The sequence below is a fragment of the Rhinoderma darwinii genome, chromosome 4 (assembly GCF_050947455.1).
Source record: "Rhinoderma darwinii isolate aRhiDar2 chromosome 4, aRhiDar2.hap1, whole genome shotgun sequence".
In the NCBI taxonomy this organism is placed as follows: Eukaryota; Metazoa; Chordata; class Amphibia; order Anura; family Rhinodermatidae; genus Rhinoderma; species Rhinoderma darwinii.
Window position 1 is genome coordinate 366,760,632 of NC_134690.1, and position 20,028 is coordinate 366,780,659.

General features: G+C 42.3%; 1 protein-coding gene across 1 annotated transcript in view; it reads left to right on the forward strand.

Annotated features, from left to right (window-relative positions):
- Nucleotides 1-19,409, forward strand: part of LOC142760128 (serine palmitoyltransferase 3-like) — a 69,646-nt gene extending 50,237 nt beyond the window's left edge. The window contains exons 8-12 of the mRNA XM_075863087.1: nucleotides 2,878-3,097; nucleotides 3,827-3,947; nucleotides 9,124-9,259; nucleotides 13,229-13,358; nucleotides 16,200-19,409. Of these exons, the coding sequence (XP_075719202.1) occupies nucleotides 2,878-3,097; nucleotides 3,827-3,947; nucleotides 9,124-9,259; nucleotides 13,229-13,358; nucleotides 16,200-16,313 (721 nt within the window). The 3' untranslated portion in view covers nucleotides 16,314-19,409. The remainder of the gene's footprint in view (nucleotides 1-2,877; nucleotides 3,098-3,826; nucleotides 3,948-9,123; nucleotides 9,260-13,228; nucleotides 13,359-16,199) is intronic.
- Nucleotides 19,410-20,028: the final 619 nt, after the last annotated feature.

The following is a 20,028-nucleotide window of genomic DNA, read 5'->3' on the forward strand; positions in this document are numbered from 1 at the left end:
GCTTAAAATCAGCCCCAGCATTTTTAAGTCCCAGTCCAGCCCTGGGCTCTAGTCTGCGGGGAATCTGTGACAACGCGTCCCGCACGGGTCCGCCTTGGACGTGAAAAACTGCAGTTTTTCACGTCCAAGGTGGACTACGTTCGTGTGAATGTAAGCCTAAAGGTTACAGCGCAGAAGCCACACTATCTGATCTAAGTTATATAACAAGGGGAACACCATCCATTCTCTATATGGAGAACACAACAGAGTGGACTGAACAAATATATTTGCTCATCATAACTGTTTCTTTTCTCTGACCAAGTCTCTCCCACATACAGTACAAGTCTTTAAGGTCTGTCTCCTCAGTTTAAAATTTTGCTTCCCCCTAAAATAGAAGATTCAGTTTTAAGTGTATTTAGGAGCTATGTCTCCCACTCGTACCAGACCTCACCTGACACCTATTGGCAAATCGAATCGGAGAGGTTGGATTTTGCCAGGCCACTTTTGTTTTCTGCTATGATAACGACATGATAGGAGTCCACCAGTAAATCATCTCACCATTTCATGTATAATAAACATTTATATTTTGCCAAACCTAAGGTAAATCGGGCATCTCAATAGATGATTATGACCTGTCTATTGCAATAGCACCACAGAGTAATACTTACCACATCTTATGTTAGGAGGCTTTACTGTACCTCTCTACTCTTTTGTTAAGCAGTGTATGAGAAGATAAATTATATAGTCCCAGTCACTGAGGTAACAAATCCGATTTAAAACTTGATCAATACTGGCCACACAGTATATATAATAAAGGAATGGCCCTGAGCGAATGTGATATATCAATATAAACCGTTTTTTATAAATTAATACCCATGACCGTATCTGGCCAGAGGTTGTCTGCTACAGAAAATATTTTAGGCTTTTTCCTAATCCGTGTGTATCATTCAAAGGAAAATGACCGGAAGATTGGAGCTCTTTGGGTCATTTGTTGACAACTGTCATAGTATTTGCTTATGTTCCCTCCTCGCAGTAAGGCCTTATTCACACGAACATGTTAAACAACGGCCGTCACACGGACCTATATATTTCAATGTAGCCGTTCACATGGCCGTTGTTTCAACGGACCGTGTGAAGGGTCCGTGAGAAAATAGGACATGTCTTATTTTTTTACGCTTCACACATCCCTCCATAGACTCTAGTCTATGGGGGATGTGTGATATCGCATCCCGCAATTAAAACCACAGAAAAGGCCATACTCACAGATTTTGGAGCAGGGCAAAAACCCGTTTTAAACATATCGCATCCCGCAGCGCAGATCCACTACAGTTTTTCACGTCCGAGATGCGCGACACCTGTGTGAATCTGGCCTAAGGCCTCATTTACACGAGCGTAATATACGCGCGTGCTTTTCACGCGTGTCGTACGCACCTATACTAGTCTATGGGGCAGTGTAGACGATGCGTGAATTTTGCGCAACGCGAGTGCGTTGCGTAAAACTCACGACATGTTCTATAATCGTGCGTTTTTCGCGCATCACGCACCCATTGAAATCAATGGGTGCGTGAAAACCACGCATGCCGCACGGAAGCACTTCCGTGCCAACTGCGTGATTCGCGCAAGAGCTGTCAAAAGGATGAATGTAAACAGAAAAGCACCACGTGCTTTTCTGTTTACAAACATCCAAACGGAGTGTCAAATTAGAGATGAGCGCACCGAACTTCACCGGGTTCGGCCGAACTCGTTTTGACCGAACCCGACAAAAAATGTTCGGGTACGCGACGGCAGGAGAAAGTCACTGTCCACGGTGCTGAAAGAGTTAAACTGGTTCAGCACCATGGACAGTGACTTCCGATCACAATATACATATACATGTGAAAAAAACAAGAGGTTCTGACTTACCGATAACTCCCGGCTTCTTCCTCCAGTCCGACCTCCCGGGATGACAATTCAGTCCAAGTGACAGCTGCAGCCAATCACAGGCCAAGCACAGCCTGCAGCCAATCACAGGCTGCAGCGGTCTCATGGACTGCCGCGTCATCTTGGGAGGTGGGGCCGGATGACAAGAGAGGATCGCGTCACCAAGGCAACGGCCGGGAGACCGGACTGGAGGAAGCAGGAAGTTCATGGTAAGTATGAACGTCTTTTTTTGATTCACAGGTTGGTGTATATTGTGATCGGAACTCACTGTCGAGGGTGCTGAAAGAGTTACTGCCGATCAGCTAGCTCTTTCAGCACCTTGGACAGTGACGGGCGTCGACTAGCCTCATCTCTATGATGGCGGCTGCGCGAAAATCACGCAGCCGCGCATCATACACGGATGACACACGGAGCGTCAAATGGGTTTGTCTGGTTTAGAAATCCCATCTTAAATAGGTTATTAGGGTTTTCTGAATTAATAGAAAGGAGGTCTAAAGACCATCATCAATTACCTAAAGAGTCGATCATCTACAAAGAGCGTCTCTCGCTCTGGAGGACCCGTTGTGTCATGTATTACACTGATAGTCTATTTCTTAACCCAAAGGAAATTGTGTAATGCTTTGTTTCCCCCGTGGTGGTGCTCCAAGAAAATGGAACACTTGCTTCCAGGATACAACCCAGCTTAAAGCTAATTACTGGGGGGCCCCAGCAGTAAGATCCTGTGAACAATGTATTGTCCAACGTCCCTTCTAACAAAAAGGGATTTTCAAAGTGGACAGCCCCTTTAAGGACCCTGCTTTGGTCTGGTGGAAAAGCAAGAATTTAGCATATGCAATGTCTGTTTTTAAGACTTCTTTATTTCCTACCATATTCTGCCCATCATTCTTTAGATCAAATCCTGTTTCATGATAAATACTATGAGGTGGGATCCATAACCCAATAGATTGGACAACTGTCTCTCTCTTTTGTAATTTCCAGTATGGAAGGATCTATTGTACGTCTTCCGGAAATAGTAGCATTAAAGAAGAAGTACAGAGCTTACTTGTACTTGGATGAAGCACACAGTATTGGAGCAGTAGGACCTACAGGACGAGGTGTGGTGGAATACTTTGAAGTGAACCCTGCAGATATCGATGTGATGATGGGAACATTCACCAAAAGTTTTGGAGCCATGGGAGGATATATTGCTGGAAAAAGGGTATTTAAAAAAAAAAATGATTGAGGAAAAAAGCAGCTATATTGAATATTAAGATTGCGTTGTAGAAGGCAATTACGATGTTTGTCAAACGGGAATTTAAAGTGTTACAGGTATTGTTCCTTTTTTAGGAATACACAATGGGAAATTTTAAGAGTGCCATTTGATAAAGAAGCACGGATAAATTATCAAGAAGCGCACAGCTCCTAATTAATTTGCCACCTCTTTGGCTGTCCTAAAGACAGAAATTGAAATGTACGGAGTAGGCTAAGATTTGTACTATAACTTACACCATATTCTGGCGTAAATTTTAGTAAGTCTGTCAGACCTACAATGTTGCCCCCTTTGGGCCTAACCCCGTCTGCTTTTTCAAAGTGGTGAGAGGAGTGAAATGTTGCAAATTATTGCACAAATATGATGTGCGCCGTGATTCCCTATTCCTTCAAGCAAAGCTGTGGCTTGGCATACATTGTCACAACATGGCATTTTTATTATTGACATTCGTGGTATTCTGTAAAACCCATTGTCTTTTTGCTTTTATATAGTTCATTTATATTGGGTTCATTTTTAAATTTGTAGATTTTAGTGAATTTTTGAAGAGAACGATCACTATGTATCTATCTATTTATTTTGTTTTTCATCTCTATATTCATTGCTCTAAATAATTACATCTAGCTTCCTGATCACCCAGGGACTGGCCAAAATACAATCTCATGTCTGTTTTATCTATAGGATCTTGTGGATTACCTAAGAACGCATTCACACAGTGCACTTTATGCATCGTCTATGTCGCCACCTGTGGCAGAGCAGATAATCCGAGTAATGAAGTGCATCATGGCACATGATGGAACTGGTAAGACTCATAGAGCCAATATGGGCACCAATAAAACAGATCTTGGTTTTCTGACCAATATCGGTGTTTACTTCAGTGGTTAATTTCCAGCGTACACCGTTTAACCCCTTAGTGACCTGCCTATTTTAGGCCCTAATGACCAAGCTATTTTTTTCGTTTTTCTATTGTCGCATTCAAAGAGCTATAACTTTTTTTTATTATTCCGTCGACATAGCTGTATGAGGACTTGTTCTTTGCGGGATTAATTGTACTTTTTAATGGCACCATTTTGGGGTACATATCATTTTTTTATTAACTTTTTTTTGAGGGGAAATAGAAAAAAGCCCTGAAATTCTGCCATTGTTCTATGCTTTTTAACCTCTTCCCGACATTTGACTTATCCATACGCCAAAGTCGGGTAGGGGACGTATGGAACGGGCTCACGGAGTGAACCCGCTCCATATGATGTCGGTGTCTGTATGTTACAGCCGACACTTCAGAGTAACGAGCTCGAGCGCGATCCCGCTCATTTAACTCGTTATATCCTGCGGTCAATAGCGATCGCAGAATTTAAATCATTAGAAAGAGGGGGGCGACCCTCTCTAACAGCTCATCGCGCCCCCCGCAACGCAATCGCGGGGGGGGGGCGATGATTGCTATGGCTGCCTGGGGGCCTAATGAAGGTCCGCCATCTTTGTTCATTTATTAAGCCCTGTCTCCGGTCAGAATCACGATATACTGCAATACATTAGTATTGCAGTATAACGTGCAAGCAATCTAACGATCGCTGGTTGAAGTGCCCTAGGGGGACTAATAAAAAAAGTAAAAATGTGATAAATAAAGTTGTTTTTTTTTATGTAAAAAATAAATAAATTAAAAGTTAAATAAAAAACACTTTTTCCCGTTTTCCCCCTAGAGCATAGTAAAAAAATAAATAAACATAATTGGTATCGCCGCGTCCGTAAAAGTCTGAACTATTACAATATATAATTATTTAACCCGCATGGTGAACGCCGTAAAAAAATTGTAAATGCCAGATCTCTATTTTTTGGTCACCTCATCTCCCACAAAAAATGAAATAAAAAGTGATCAAAACGTCGCATGTACACCAAAATGATATTTTTTGCGGGATAAGCTGTAGTTTTAATAATAAGCCCTAATACCACTTAATCGACGGAAAAATAAAAAAGTTATGGCTATCGAAATTTGGCGACACAAAATAAGTTTTCTTTTTTACACTTAAGTTTTTACTTGTAAAAGTAGTAAAAAATCGAAAAACTATATATATTTGGTATCGCCATAAACGTATTGACCCACAAAATAAAGTTAACATGTTGTTTTAATTCCAGAGTGAATTCAGTAAAAACGGCGCGCAAAAAACCATGGAGGAATCGCTGGTTTTTTTTTTCATTTTCTACCCCACAAATAATTTTTTCCCATTTCCTAGTACATTATATGGCAAAATAAATGGTGCTACGAAAAACTACAACTCGTCCCGCAAAAATAAAGCCCTCATAGGACTAAATCGATGGAAAAATAAAGAAGTTATGGCTTTTGGAAGGTGGGGAGGAAAAAACTAAAATGAAAATCTGAAAAAGGGCTGCGGCGGGAAGGGGTTAAATACACTGCGTGGTGTAAATAACACATTACCTGTATTCTATGGGATGGTACGATTACAGCGATACCACATATGTATAGTTTTTTTATGTTTTACGACTTTTGCACTAACGCTTTTGAACTAAAATTATAAAATTATTTGTTTTTGCATCGTCTCTTTCCAAGAGCCATAATTTTATTTATTTTTTCTGTCAATGTAGTGATATGAGAACTTGTATTTTGTGGAACAAGATGTATTTGTGATTGGTACTGTTTTGGGATACATGGAACTTATTGATGAACTTTTATTATGACGTTTTTGGGGGGAAATGGAAAAAAAATAGCAATTTCACCATTATTTTTGCGTTTTTTTTGTTTTCTTACGGTGTTCACCTAACAGTTTAAATTACATATTAACTTTATTGTTTGGGTAATTACGGTTGCAGCGATACCATATATGTGTACTTTTATTTCTTTTGACACTTTTACTCAATCCACTTTTTACTGTAATTTTTATGAATAATTTTTATTTCACATTACTTATTTTTTTAGTCCCACTAGGGGACTTTACTATGCAATCTATAGATCGCTGCTATAATGCTTTGGTATATTTAAGCAATAATGCTTTGTTTGCCTTCCAGATTTACACTGATAGTATATCTATTGCCTCTGGCACATCCTAATGGGCATATGCCGAGGGCAGACCTGGGGGCTTTTATCAGGCCCCCCGGCTGCCTTGCCAGCCTACGATTGCATTTGCGGGCCGCTGATGGGTGACCGATGGCGCTCCCTCCCTCTGTAAATAAGTTAAATGCCACGGTTGCTATTGACTGCAGCATTTAACGGGTTAAACGGCCACGATCGAAGTAAACTTAGATTGTGGCCATTGGAGCAGGAGCCCAGCTGTTATCAAAAAGCCGAGCCCTGGTTCCAGCCTGCACGGGACACCCGTGCAGGACTTAGACTGGGCCGCTGTGAAAAGGCGACGGCCTAGCAAAGGTCCCTTAGTGACCGCTGTGAAAAAAGTGTATTGGTGGTCACTAAGGGGTTAATCAGGAAAACACTAACAAATTACAGAAAATTCACAGTGGCAGAACATGTTCTAATATATATTGTTAAAGTTTTTTTGCAGATTCCACACCGAAAACTCACAACAAATATGTGTCATCAGGGGCGGACATACCGCATGTGCAGCCGGTGCAGCTGCACAAGGGCCCCGCGTGGGAAGGGGGCCCGTTCCTCTGCTGGCCGACTCAGTTCTCAGCTGCGCGATGCTGAGGACTGAGACAGAGGCCCGTGGACAGTAGCTGCGAGCCCATCAGCGGGCCCCCCGTGGACAGTAGCTGGGCAAAGAAAATGTGGGCAAAGAAAATAAAAAAACTATACTCACCTCCTCCCTCGCCTCCGTTCACCCGCCGCAGCCCCCATCCTCCTGTCTCGGTCTGTGTTACAAGTGTACAAGGCTGCACTGGTGACGCGCTGCCGATGGCACGTGACCGCTGCTGCCAATAACTCCTCATTGGTGTGCTGCTGAGGACAGTAGTTCCACAGCAAATCGCTGTTGAGGGCATTGATTGGCTGCAGCGGTCATGTGCCATCGACCGCGCGTCACCACAGCAGCTTTGTAAACACAGAAAGGGATAGGGGCTGCGGAGGGGGAACGGAGGCGCCGGAGGAGGTGAGTATAGGTTTTTCATTTTCTTTGCCCACATTTAGGGACTTAGTTTAGATAAGAATTTAACCCGGAAAAAAATGTGTTACTTGTGTTCTAAACTGGTAATAAAATGTACAATATAAATCTTCCTTCATAATTTTTATTAGTAAGGTTTATTTTTATATGCATATATATGTTTAGGTAACTTTGTCGGTATTGGGGGGGGGGCGGGGGGGCCCTGGCACATTATCTGCACAGGGGCCTTTTGCAGTCTGTGTCCGCCACTGTGTGTCATGTCAACATAGCCCTAGGCCCAAGTACTATAGAACACATATCCTACACGTGTGTGTGTGTGTGTGTGTGTGTGTGTGTGTGTGTGTGTGTGTGTGTGTGTGTGTGTGTGTGTGTGTGTGTGTGTGTGTGTGTGTGTGTGTGTATATCTCTCATCCATTAGGTCCTAAAGGAGTTTACTGGTTTTATCCAAATAAAGCTGACCAATGTCTGATCGCTGGGGGCCCCAACGCTTAGCCCCCCACTGACCACTAGAATAGGGGTCCTGGGCCTCCCGTTCCTCTTCACTGTACCTCTGTAGTGAGCAGGACCTTGATTGGAGCGAACGGCTTAATCAACTACACAATTATATATATTTAAAAAAAATGCTATGCCAATACATACCTCTCCAACGTATACCAAAAGAATGCCCTCTTGGCATACATCGAGTCAATGGGGAACTAAGGAGCTTTCCTGACACATGCCGAATGCAGTATGAATAGAGCATTACAGCAAACCATACATACCTAATCCTGCTCACAGCTGCAAAATACATACCGTCTAGACCAGGGGTCTCAAACTCGGCCGGGTAAGTGGGCCACATATAAAAAAAATGGGAAGTTGACGGGCCGCATTACTTTCAAATTTGATACAATATAAAATTTGCCGCAGTGCCCTCGGCGGATGCTGCCGCCGTGCCCTCGGCGGATGCTGCCGCAGTGCCCTCGGCGGATGCTGCCAGGGTTCCGGAGCAGAGCCACTTCTAGCACTCTGCCTGGGATTCCAGCTCTGCTCCTGACATCATTGTTCATATATGGACAGAGATGTCAGGGGCAACCCCAGAGCTGGAGTTCCCGGGCAGAGCGCTAGTAGGCTCTTCCTGGGACTCCAGCTGTGCTCCTGACATCACTGGGACTCCTGCTCTGGGGAAGCCCCTGACATCATTGTCGATTGTATGGACAGCAATGTCAGAGGCTTCCCCTATAGCTCTGAAATCTCTTATGGAAAATGTAAAGGGTTTTAAGTCTCCACCTACATAATATAGCCAGTGATAATTTGCTCTCTAAAGCTGGCTACAGACATTAGATTTTGGTCAGTCAATTCCACCAATATTTTGCAGGATCTGCTAGTAATCTATTGTGTATGTGGGCACCTCTGTCTCCTGATGGTAGATATCGAAGAAAAAGAGGGTCAGGCATGTTTGATTTCAACATGCCGATCCCTTGTTCTCCTGGGAGGTAAACCGCTGTCAGAAATATCTAATACATTGTTATGTTTTAGAGATGGGTTATGTCATCCATAGAATATCACAAAACTGCCACGGGATATAATACAATACCACTGAATATAATGATCACTTCAAACATGCAAAGTTTTGCTATTTTAAGCTATGTCTAATATGTAATGCTTCTTCTTTGTAAGCTGTATGTGGTTTATCCGCCCTGTGCAGACATTCCTGTGACTACTAAATTCTAGTTCTTAGAACAGATAATAAAACATCCTGTAAATAAAAAGCCGTAAACAATATCTAAAGCATAAAGTGTTAGTAAAGGGATTCAACATTTTATGTGGATTCACATTGAGGAAAAGTGTTGTGTAAATGTTGTTTTTCTTTAACGCTGTCAACATTAGCAGGAATGTTTCAGAATATGTAATGTGTTATTTCCTCTGCCCTAGGCCTGCAAAGAGTACAGCAGCTTCTAGAGAAGACAAGATACTTCAGACATAGATTACGGGAATTAGGATTCATAATCTACGGGAATGAAGATTCTCCTGTGGTCCCTGTTCTCTTGTATATGCCAGGAAAAGTAGGGTATGTATGACAGTCAATGCTAGGTTGTCACAGCCCCACCCCTTTTCCGGTATCCTTGCATTGCTCCACAATTTTGCCAAAGGTCTTAACTATTAGGTCCTGTTCACACAGAGTTTTTTTGACACGTTTGTTGACGCGGAAACCGCGCCAATAATCGGCCGAAAATGCCTCCCATTGATTTCAATGGGAGGTTAGAGGCGTTTTTTACCGCGAGCGTAAAAACCGTCTCGCGGTAAAAAGAATAGTCATGCCGTATCTTTGGGCGTTTACGCCTCTGACCTCCCATTGACATCAATGGGAGGCAGAGAAAGCGTATTTCGCTGTGTTTTTTTGGCCATAGCACTCAATGGGCCCGAGCGAAAAACGCAGCGAAAATCGCAGCAAACGGCGTGCAGGCAGATCAAAATCTGCCTCAAAATCCCAAACGGAATTTTGAGGCAGAATTTTCCTCCTGCAAAAAACTCAATGTGAACAGGGCCTTAATATGAAATGTATTATTAAAGCCTACAAAAAGGTTTTCCTCTAGGGTTTTCAGTAAATTTCCTCACGTATGTAGCGATATAGAATTGGGGTATTTATCACTGGTCGAAGGGAAGTTTTACCATTTAGACAGTGTCATTGGTAGGGGGTTGTGTCCTGGGACCACCAAGATCATTAGAATATGCAGTCGCATTGCTGGGAGATTCTGACTGTCAACTCGGAAGTCAAAGGGGCACAATACTTGGAGAAGAGCCACGGCCTCATCATCCTATCGATCGGTGGTGTTACAAGGCATAGCCCCTCACCGATCACATCTTCTGACATATCCCAGTAAAGTCAGAAGATGTTTTAAAGGTGAATTTTCTATCTAACTAGATTTGACATTCAGGGGTTTTCCAGACAGGTAACCCCTGTGGGAGCTGTAATGGTGATCATGTTGGTTGTAATGGTGATCATATTGGCTGTAATGGTGATCATATTGGTTTTTACCCTGTTTTTATTTTAGCGGGAATTGTTTTAACGTAATAATACGTTTTTTAAATGTATATATTAAGAGGAAGGGAAAGGAGGAAAAGGATGTGGTCTCTCTAATTATAAATAATAACTTATATTAGTAATTCTAAAATGGTGATGAATTAATATTAAAAAATTCTAATGGTGCAGCAGGGTGTGTGTGTGTGTGCGTGCGTGTGAGTGACCCCTGTACTCACACCCCCAAAGTGGGTAATGATGTCTGCAGTATATGCTCGTGTATTAAATTACAAACAGTGTGTTGTGTGATATACATAAAGGCTCCCAGCCAGAGGCGTAGCTAGTGGGGGGCAGGGGTGCGGTGGCATGTCCCAGTTTCAACTGTATCTGCGTCCTCAGCGCGCAGATACAGTTCAATCTAATGCTGGAGCAGGGACGGCTCCTTGCTCCAGCATTCACTATGTAATGCCAGTTGTGAGCAGCTCGACGCAGACAGGCGCGTCATCGATCTGTCTGCGCAGAGCATTTGTCGCGGGAACGGGGAAAGTTAAATATATATATTTTTATTTTTTTAAGGCGCTATGGGGCATTATACTGTGTGGTGGCAGCTAAGTGGGCATTATACTTGGTATGGGGGCCACAATGGGGAAATATACCATATGGGGCAGCTCTGGGGGCATTCTACTGTGTATGGGGAGCTATGGGGGCATTATACAGTATGGGCAGCTATGGGGGCATTATACTGTATGGGGCAGATATGAAGGCATTATACAGTATGGGGAAAGCTATGAGGAATTATACTGTGTGAAGGCATCTATGGGGGCATTATACTGTGTGGGGGTACCTATGGAAGCATTATACTGTGTGGGGGTACCTATGGAAGCATTATACTGTGTGGGGGCACTAATGGGTCATTATAATGTTGGGGAAGCTATGAGGGCATTACATTTTGTGGGGCAGCTTTAGGGGCATTGTTCTGTGTGGGGCAGCTATAAGGGCATTATACTGTGTGGGAGGCCCTATAAGACTCTGCACCCGACGCGTGTTTCGCCAGCATTCTGGCTTCTTCTAGACCCTTAAAAGAAACCAGAATGCTGGCGAAACGCACGTCGGGTGCTTAGTCTTAGTTCAATTCTATTGGTGCAGCAGCAGGGTCCGCTACCTATTGTTATTAACCCAGTCCGGTGACTCATTCGAGCATGGACAGATCTCTGCAGTGTTGCATACGGACACGCTACATAGTGTCCCGGATGTAAGCGTCTCAGCTACTCGGCCTGTCGCGGTGATATATTGAGCTTCGCAGAGCATATCAGAGAGCGAACATATCGCCTCCGCTACGCCACAGCCTTCTGTCTCCGTATTAAAGGGAAGGTGTCATGAATTTTTTATTTTTTTTATCATATTGCTTTTAATATAATATTTTCAAACCTTTTATTTAATTGTGTTCTCATGTTTTACTTTTTAATGTTTTCTGACTTTTACTTCTCTATGGGGGCTGCCATTTTTTTTTTCTCATCTCTGTATGTGTCGATTTAACGGCACATACAGAGATGGAATACGGCACATACAACCCCATAGAGAATGCGAATGGGAGCCGTTCCATTCTCCGTTGCGTGAGCCGTGTTTGTGGGAACAGCGCATACGCCGCTCCCACACAGAGCAAAACGAAGCTCGTTTTGTAGAGCGAAATCCAGCGCCATTTTCATGTGGACCGGAAGCCGCTGCTGGAATGTAAGATAATGACTTCCGGGCGCAGCCGTTCAACGAAGCGAAGGCGCAAGGAAGAGGAGCGTAGACCAGTGGAGGCGGCGGCAGGAGCTTGTAATTTATGTTTGTGTGTATTATGTTCGTGTGCATTATGTTCGTGTGATACTGTCTGCTCAGCCCTGTATCTAAACCTCCTAGCACTGTGCAGTCGCTCAGAAAATGGCGGCACACAGTGTAGGAGGTTTGAAGACATTCAAACCCTTCCTTCTCCTGGCACTAGCCAGAAGGGAGGGGGGGATTGTGTGAGGACACTAGAGGAGAGTGTGTCCACCCCAAATTTGCAGCATACATCAATGAGGTTGCTTTACCACATTGACCATGCTGCAATTTTGGGAACTGCTCCCTCTAGTGGCCAGCACATGGAAATGTTATAAATTAGAATCTAATTTAGAATATTTCCTGACTTGTGAAAAAATTAAAAAAATTAAAACAATCTGTAATCCCTTAAATACATATTGTTTAACTGGAAAAAAAAATTCTAGCGACACATTGGCTCTCACTTACCAGTATCTTGCATCGGACGCTGCCATCTGCACCGCTACCCCACCACAATCCATCCTGGTAGAGTGGGGCGCCGCTGGAGATGGCTGTGTCTATCTGCTCGTTGCCCTAGTTGTTTCACACTGCTCAGCAGGCACATCATTTTCATACTGCGGCCTGCCTCGGGCTCCGGCTGTCTGCACCGCTGCCCCACTGTTGCCCTTCCTGGCGCCGTGGGGCACCGCTGGAGATGGCTGTATCCCTTCACTTGGTGCCTCAATCAACTTATATGGCTGGGAGCCTTTATGTATATTACACAACACTGTGTTTATAATTTGATACACAAGCATGTACTGCAGACATCATTACCCACTTTGGGGGTGTGAGTATAGGGGACACACACACACACACACACACATACACACACACACACAGAGCCTGCTGCACCATTAGAATTTTTTTATATTCATCACTATTTTAGAATTACTAATAAGAGTCATATATTATTTCTAATTCGAGAGACCACAAACTTTTCCTCCTTTACCTTCCCCGCAATATATGATTTCAATTTAGGTGGTGTACACCTGTGTGGTCTACCTTTACACATAGCAACCAATCACACGGCTTATTATCTCTTTTTCACATTTTATCAATTTAGTTTATATATACTGATCCCATAAGAAAATCATTATGACTGGTACTATGCTTACATTTTTGTAATTAAAAAAACAAAACATTTTTTTCTCTTTTCCTTTGTTCCTAAATACAAAGGGCCTTTGCACGACACATGCTAGAGAAGAAAATTGGTGTTGTTGTCGTTGGATTCCCAGCAACTCCGATCACTGAAGCAAGAGCAAGGTTTTGCATTTCAGCAGCACACACAAAGAAGATGCTGGACATTGTACGTATATTATGAATGGTTTCCCATTGCCAAATTCCAACCAATTGTCCAATCAACGTTATACATTAATAATTCATCCTATACCTCTTCATGATTGTAGGCAATCACCATAATACATTGGCCCCTCAAGTTGTAATATTTATTTGTTCCAGGATGACCATTGTAAGTTAAAAACTATTTAACTTGAAACCATAACTCATAAAATTCGTAATTGGATCCAAAGCACCCAAAATGTCAACCCAAAATAAGAAATAATGAAGATTAACTCCTTTGTGTCCAGTCCATTTTTTATTTTTTTACGTTTTACACTCCCCGCCTTCTATGAGCCATAACGTTTTTTATTTTTTCGTCAATGGAGTGGTGTGGGGGCTTTTTTTTTTGTGGGAGGAGTTGTAGTTTCTACTGGCACCATTTAAAGTACCATATAATGTACTCCGATATTTTTTTCAGTTTCCGAGTAGTGTGGAATTGGGAAAAACTGTGATTCCTCCATTTTCTTTTGGGTTTTGTTTTTACATCTTTCACCGTGCGGTAGAAACTAAAAATGTACTTTATTATGCTGGTCAATACGATTACGGCGATAACATATTTAGGGTATGTGCACACGGTAGCTGGCTTTTACGGCTGAAATGACAGACTGTTTTCAGGAGAAAACAGCTGCCTCGTTTCAGACGTAAAAGCTCCTCCTCGAATTATGCGAGGCGTCTGTGACGCTCGTAAATCTTGAGCTGCTCTTCATTGAGTTCAATGAAGAGCGGCTCAAATTACGTTGCAAAGAAGTGTCCTGCACTTCTTTGCCGGGGCAGTCAATTTACGCGTCGTCGTTTGACAGCTGTCAAACGACGACGAGTAAATTACAGGTCGTCTGCACAGTACGTCGGCAAACCCATTCAAATGAATGGGCAGATGTTTGCCGACGTATTGTAGCCCTATTTTCAGGTGTAAATCGAGGCATAATACGCCTCGTTTACGCCTGAAAATAGGTAGTGTGAACCCAGCCTAATATAGGTTTTTTAATGTTTTACTCCTTTTACAAAGAAGAAACTATTTGTTAGAGAAAAAAAATGGTTTGTTTTTCTATATTCTGAAAGCAATAACTTTTTTCCGTGGATTGAGCGGTGTGATGGCTTATTTTTTGCGGCATAAGCTGTGGTTTCTATTGGTACCGCTAAATTGATAAAAAAACAGCAATTCTGTAGTTTTTATATTTTTTTCCTTTTTACGGAGTTTACAGTGTGCTTTAAATAACGGTATTTTCTAATAGTTAGGACATTTACTGACACAGTGATACCAATTTTGTTTATTTTTTTAATTTTGACATTACTTAAATGGGAAAAGGAGTTAATTGAACTTTTAAAATCTCACTACTAAAAACTTGATTTTAACTTTTTTTTTTTCACACATTCTATTAGACCCCCTAGGGGACGTGAACCAGTGATCGTTGGATCACTGGTACAATACACTGCAATCCTAACGTATTGCAGTCTATTGTCATTTTTACAGGCATCCTTTAAGCCCTGCCACATGCAGAGTGAAGGCAGACCTAGGGGCATTCATTAGGCCCCTGGGCTGCCATGACAACCATTGGCGACCCTCGATCGTGCTATTGGGCCGCCTATGAGCTGTTGGAAGGGGGGTGCCCCCTCTCTAACGCCTCCGATGCAGTGTTCGCGATTGACCGGAGCATTTGCGGGGTTAAATGGTCAGGAACAGCGGGATCGGTGTTCCTGGCCTTTAGTCACGGGTGTCGGCTGTAAAACATACTTCTCCCCCTGCACCTTGACGTAAGTGCACGTTAAGAGGTTAAAGACAAATACGCCCAAAAGTAGGACAGATAAAGCAAGCCCTTACTTATAAAATTCATAAATAGCTGCTGGAAACTGTAAATCATTCTGTGATGCGGACAGGAGCTTCTTCAGAGTCCTGTACAGTACACAGTGTACCTGAAAAATAAAATGGAGCCGCCCTCACCTGGTGCCTTGAAGAGCAACTCATCCTGGCACAAGTAAGAGAAGTACAGGACATGTAGTACCGTACTGTAGAGAAGTGCTAATAGACAGCCAATCCGTGCAGCTCGTTCATTGGCTGATCACTTTTATGCAGAATTAAAAATCATCGTTGGTGGCAGCACATCTCTCGGTGTAGTAAGGGAGATGCGCTGCCAACATAATGAAAATGTATGGGGACGAGCGGTCGAATTATCAAGCGCACATCCCTATACAAATCCAATCGTTGCTCCGTGTGATAGGAACAAACGAGTGCCGATCAACCAGCTGTCTCGTTGATCGGCACTCGTTTACACGGCCCGTGTTGGGCTGTGTAATACTAGCTTAAGGCCCCATGCACACAACAGTAAAAACTTTCCGTAATTGCGAACTTTAATACGGTCCGCAATTACGGAACCATTCAGTTCTATTGGCCACAGACACCTTTCCGTATCGCTACATATCGCTACGGATCGGTGTCTGCCGCAGAAATGTTCCCAAAAATGACGGATCGTGTCCGTTAATTTGCATTTTACGGGCCGTGCTCCCATACTTTACTGTCGGCGGCCGTATGCATGGGACCTAACACTGTAGTCCCGATGATGAGTCACTTTAGCCTTCATACAAGTGCAGCAGCTAGAATGACAGGTAGAAATAATCTATATCCTGTCCCATGATGACCAATCATCGCTTCCTACTTCACATGTCACACATGGGATAGCCCATACCAAGTAGCCCCAGCCTTCAGTCGTCTGCAGATCTCACAGGCAATCATGGAATCTCCCATATATAATCTGATGTTAATATGTGCTGTCATTTTTATAGGATTTTAACGCCTTATATTTTTATTCTGCAGGTTCTGGATGCACTGGACGAGATGGGTGACTTTCTACGACTAAAGTATTCCCGTCATACCAAATCAGACCGTGCAGTGGTATATGATGAGGCAATCGATGAACTTGATGCTTGAAATGTATTTAGTCTTTATCAGTTTTGTTTTTTTCTTTTTTACATTCTCCACTATTGTGGAGTTCCCGGACATTGGATGACCAAGGAAACTCTAGGTGGCTTATAAAGCTGTGAGCCGTACCTAAAGCAACCTCTCAACGGAGACCATATAAAGTTTTATAAATAAGTCAGGTCTACAATGTCCGTTCTTTGTAGAGTTTTGTTTTACCATAACAAATCCAGATTAGTATGAGTCCGTTACCATGAGTTAAATGTAATACTATTAATAATGTCAAAGGGAAGGAAAGCCATGAAATGTGAATATCTACCTCTTTTAATAGTAAAAACTAGTTTACATCAAAGTAATATGTATGTTATAAGAGAATGTCACCGTTGTGTGTCAATATCCAGATCGGACCCTTTTTTCCATGCATTCTTGGGAAATACAGTATTAATAGAACTCGTTAAATGGTAATGAATGAACACTGACCATAATATGAAGATTTAGAGTCTAGGTACATTGGTTGTATACACAGATCCAAAACAGGCAGTAAAACCGCTATCACACAGTAGATCTCTATATTAGGAGCATGATCGTAAAATGTCCTGTACTTTAAAAAACATATATATATATTGGGCAAACATTCATGTAAATAGTTTTTTTTTTAAGCTTTCATATTATTCACACCTTTAATAATGTATACAGGGAAGCCTGTTTGAGTCGACCTTCTCACCCACAATTATAGTACTCATAATCATACGACACAGGAACACAAAAAGGGGGTGCTCTTAAAGAAGAGGCCAACATTCCTAGGATATAAGCTTAAGACCCATCACAGAAAATAATGCTTTAGATCAGGCGTGGTCTTCTCAAAGAGGTGGTCATTTGGAGAAGTTTTACTATAGAGATATATATGATGGCATTGAGAATACTGTTATCGTGACAAACATTGTTTTTCTTTAAAGCGATTTTACAGCCTGAAACATTACAAATGCTGGAACTGTGGGGGTCCGATTGCTAGAACGGGAGACCTCAGTCCCCCAGCCCGCAACCGGGTCAAGGAGACATTTCAATGGAGCAGTGGTTAAGCATGCGTGCTCCATCTAAAGTCTATGACACTGACAGAAAAAAACAGGCACAACGAGGTCACGGTCGCTGGGTGTACCAACTGTCTGACCTTACAGATCCAGCATTTCTGAAGGTTTTATCCTGGAATACCCTTTTAAAGGGAACCTGTCACCAGCATTTGTTCTATTAAACCACCAATAGCTGGTGGGTGGGTGAATTTTTTTTTTAGATAACTTATAACTGTCTTCTTAGTTGGCTCTGTACCTTTTTGTGTTCCTGTGCCGTATGATTATGAGCATAAGTCATATCTTCATTTCTCAAGCCTTTCCGAGCTAACCCCACCTGCTTACTTTTAATTGACAGCTCCTCGTCTCCCCCCAGCACACACTAAATCCCGATGTCCTGTTTTGGAGCATGTGCACAACAGGACACCATAGCGGCTAGATTTGAGGCACGGACGAAGCAGGGAAGGCTGTCAGACCATACAGGATGGGCACATGCGCACGATCTCAGATGAGATTTTGCCGTTCAGGGCTGGCCAGTTTTCAGCGATGGGAGGGCATAATAAGAGGAACGAATGAGACTACCGGATTATTACCATAAAAGGCGCAAAATTTATGCAGACCGTTATTTACGGTCGGATGAGGAGTTTAGGAGAGGGGATAATGGCAAAGAACTTTTGACCGCAGCAGCCAGCGAGGGCTGAGTAGAGTTCAATAGGTGAAATGCTGGTGACCGGTTTCCTTTTAAGGATTTATTTTTTTACTGAATGTCTCTTATTCCATCCTCTGTGTCAGTTTAAAATTATTGTATTTAGGTTCTAGGCTAAAGAGGGGGAAAACATGGAGCATTCCACTTTATTATGCCGAGATACTTCAGGCCAGACATGGTATGACAGGGTTGTGATGAGTCTTCGTTATTTGTACTATTTATATTTTTGCATGGCTTAGTGCGTATCTTCATTCATTAGACTGGTTCAGGAGTAATGGTCAGAAACATGAAGGATTTATCTATTATGTATAACAAGTACTTGTTTTGCACTGATAATTGTGTAATATTCAATATGCGCCTTTTGGTAGGTGATCTGAATTTTATTAAATAGTCTTGACGTATAACTGTGTGTATGATGGGTTATGTTATATTGTTAGTTTTTCATTGCTTAATGCGCCAGTGTCTTTCTAAATATCAGTTATGTACAGACAGTTATCTTCAGTAATCTTTTATCTCGCACAAGATTTTCCATCTTATTTTAAAAAGTAAAACCACCTTAATTCTGACCTGTAATGGAGACTTGAGCTGATGTCATTGATGGGCCTATGTGAACTTGAACCACCGCTGATTCCCAAATTACACCATTAAGATTGTGCTACTGCAGCATTCATTTCAAAGATTTCCATTGGTTTTCTAGCTATCAGGGGTGCATAGAATTCACACCTGGGCCCTGGTGCTTGAGGGGGCCCAAAGGCTCTTCTGCCACATAAGAACACACCAGTATTATAAATGGCACATGGAAGGTTGGAAACCTCATTACAGATTTTGCTTTTTAGCCCAGGTGCTTAAAATTACTTCTCTGGTCCAGGAGATGAGAAAATTATTGGATCAAACGGATCAAATCTTTAAAGGGGGTTTCTGTTTACAAAGTCCATTGTCAAACACACTATTAGGGAATTCTGTGTTAATAGAGGATGGTACACAATTCTGGACTCTCATCTTTTAGCCAGAACAGAGATTGGCAACAAAGAGTGCCTCCTGCTCTGGAGGTTCCAGCAAGTTGATGTGTTACATGGACAGTCTATTGATTTCAGTGGGCACTGTGTAATACTTAATTTCTCCTGTGGTGGTGCTGCAGGGAAATTGAACACTTGCTGTCTGGTTACCCCTCGGATTACAGCTGATCTCTGAGGGTCCCAACAGTAGAACAGCCTGTGATCCGCTTATTTCTAGGGCATCTTTCTAACCGAAAGGGATTGTCCAAAGTGGATATCCCCTTCTTGGACCGTTTTCGGCTTTGTCAAGTAGCCTTAAACTGATATACATACACACATACATTGATATATATGTATGTGTGTGTGTGTGTGTGTGTGTGTGTGTGTGTGTATATATATATATATATATGTGTAGATTCTACTCTATACCTGTGTGAAGATTTGCGATTATATACAGTTAAACCTCTTTTGAGACCCCCCCCCCCCCCTACCACACAAAATTGCATTGGAAGGTTGTCTTTTAGAGGGGTGGCCTTCTCAAAGAATACATAAGTATATGGTGGAAAAAAATCTGGACTGGATAAAGGGGTGGTCTTCTCAAAGAGGTGGTCTTTTAGAGAGGTTCCATTGCTGTAGTTTGGGAGGACAAGAATAATATGGAACTATTATGTTTCAGTTCAGGTACTTTTCTGCTTTGCTTGAGACTTTTTGTCCTTTTTTTGTTTTGTTTTTGTTTTATATTTGTTTTAATGATTCACTACAGCTTAGAATGACGTGACCATTCGATCCTAAAGGTTGAAGAATTCAAAACCATATTGTTCAGGTTTCCCTTAACAGACTGCAGTTTCAGATATGTTTTCTTTGTCCTTTTAGGATCTAAGGCCTAATAAGTAGCCGTGACCTGTAACTGGCGCTTCCCAAACGTGTATTCACGTTATGAGTGATTTATTTAGACAAAAACT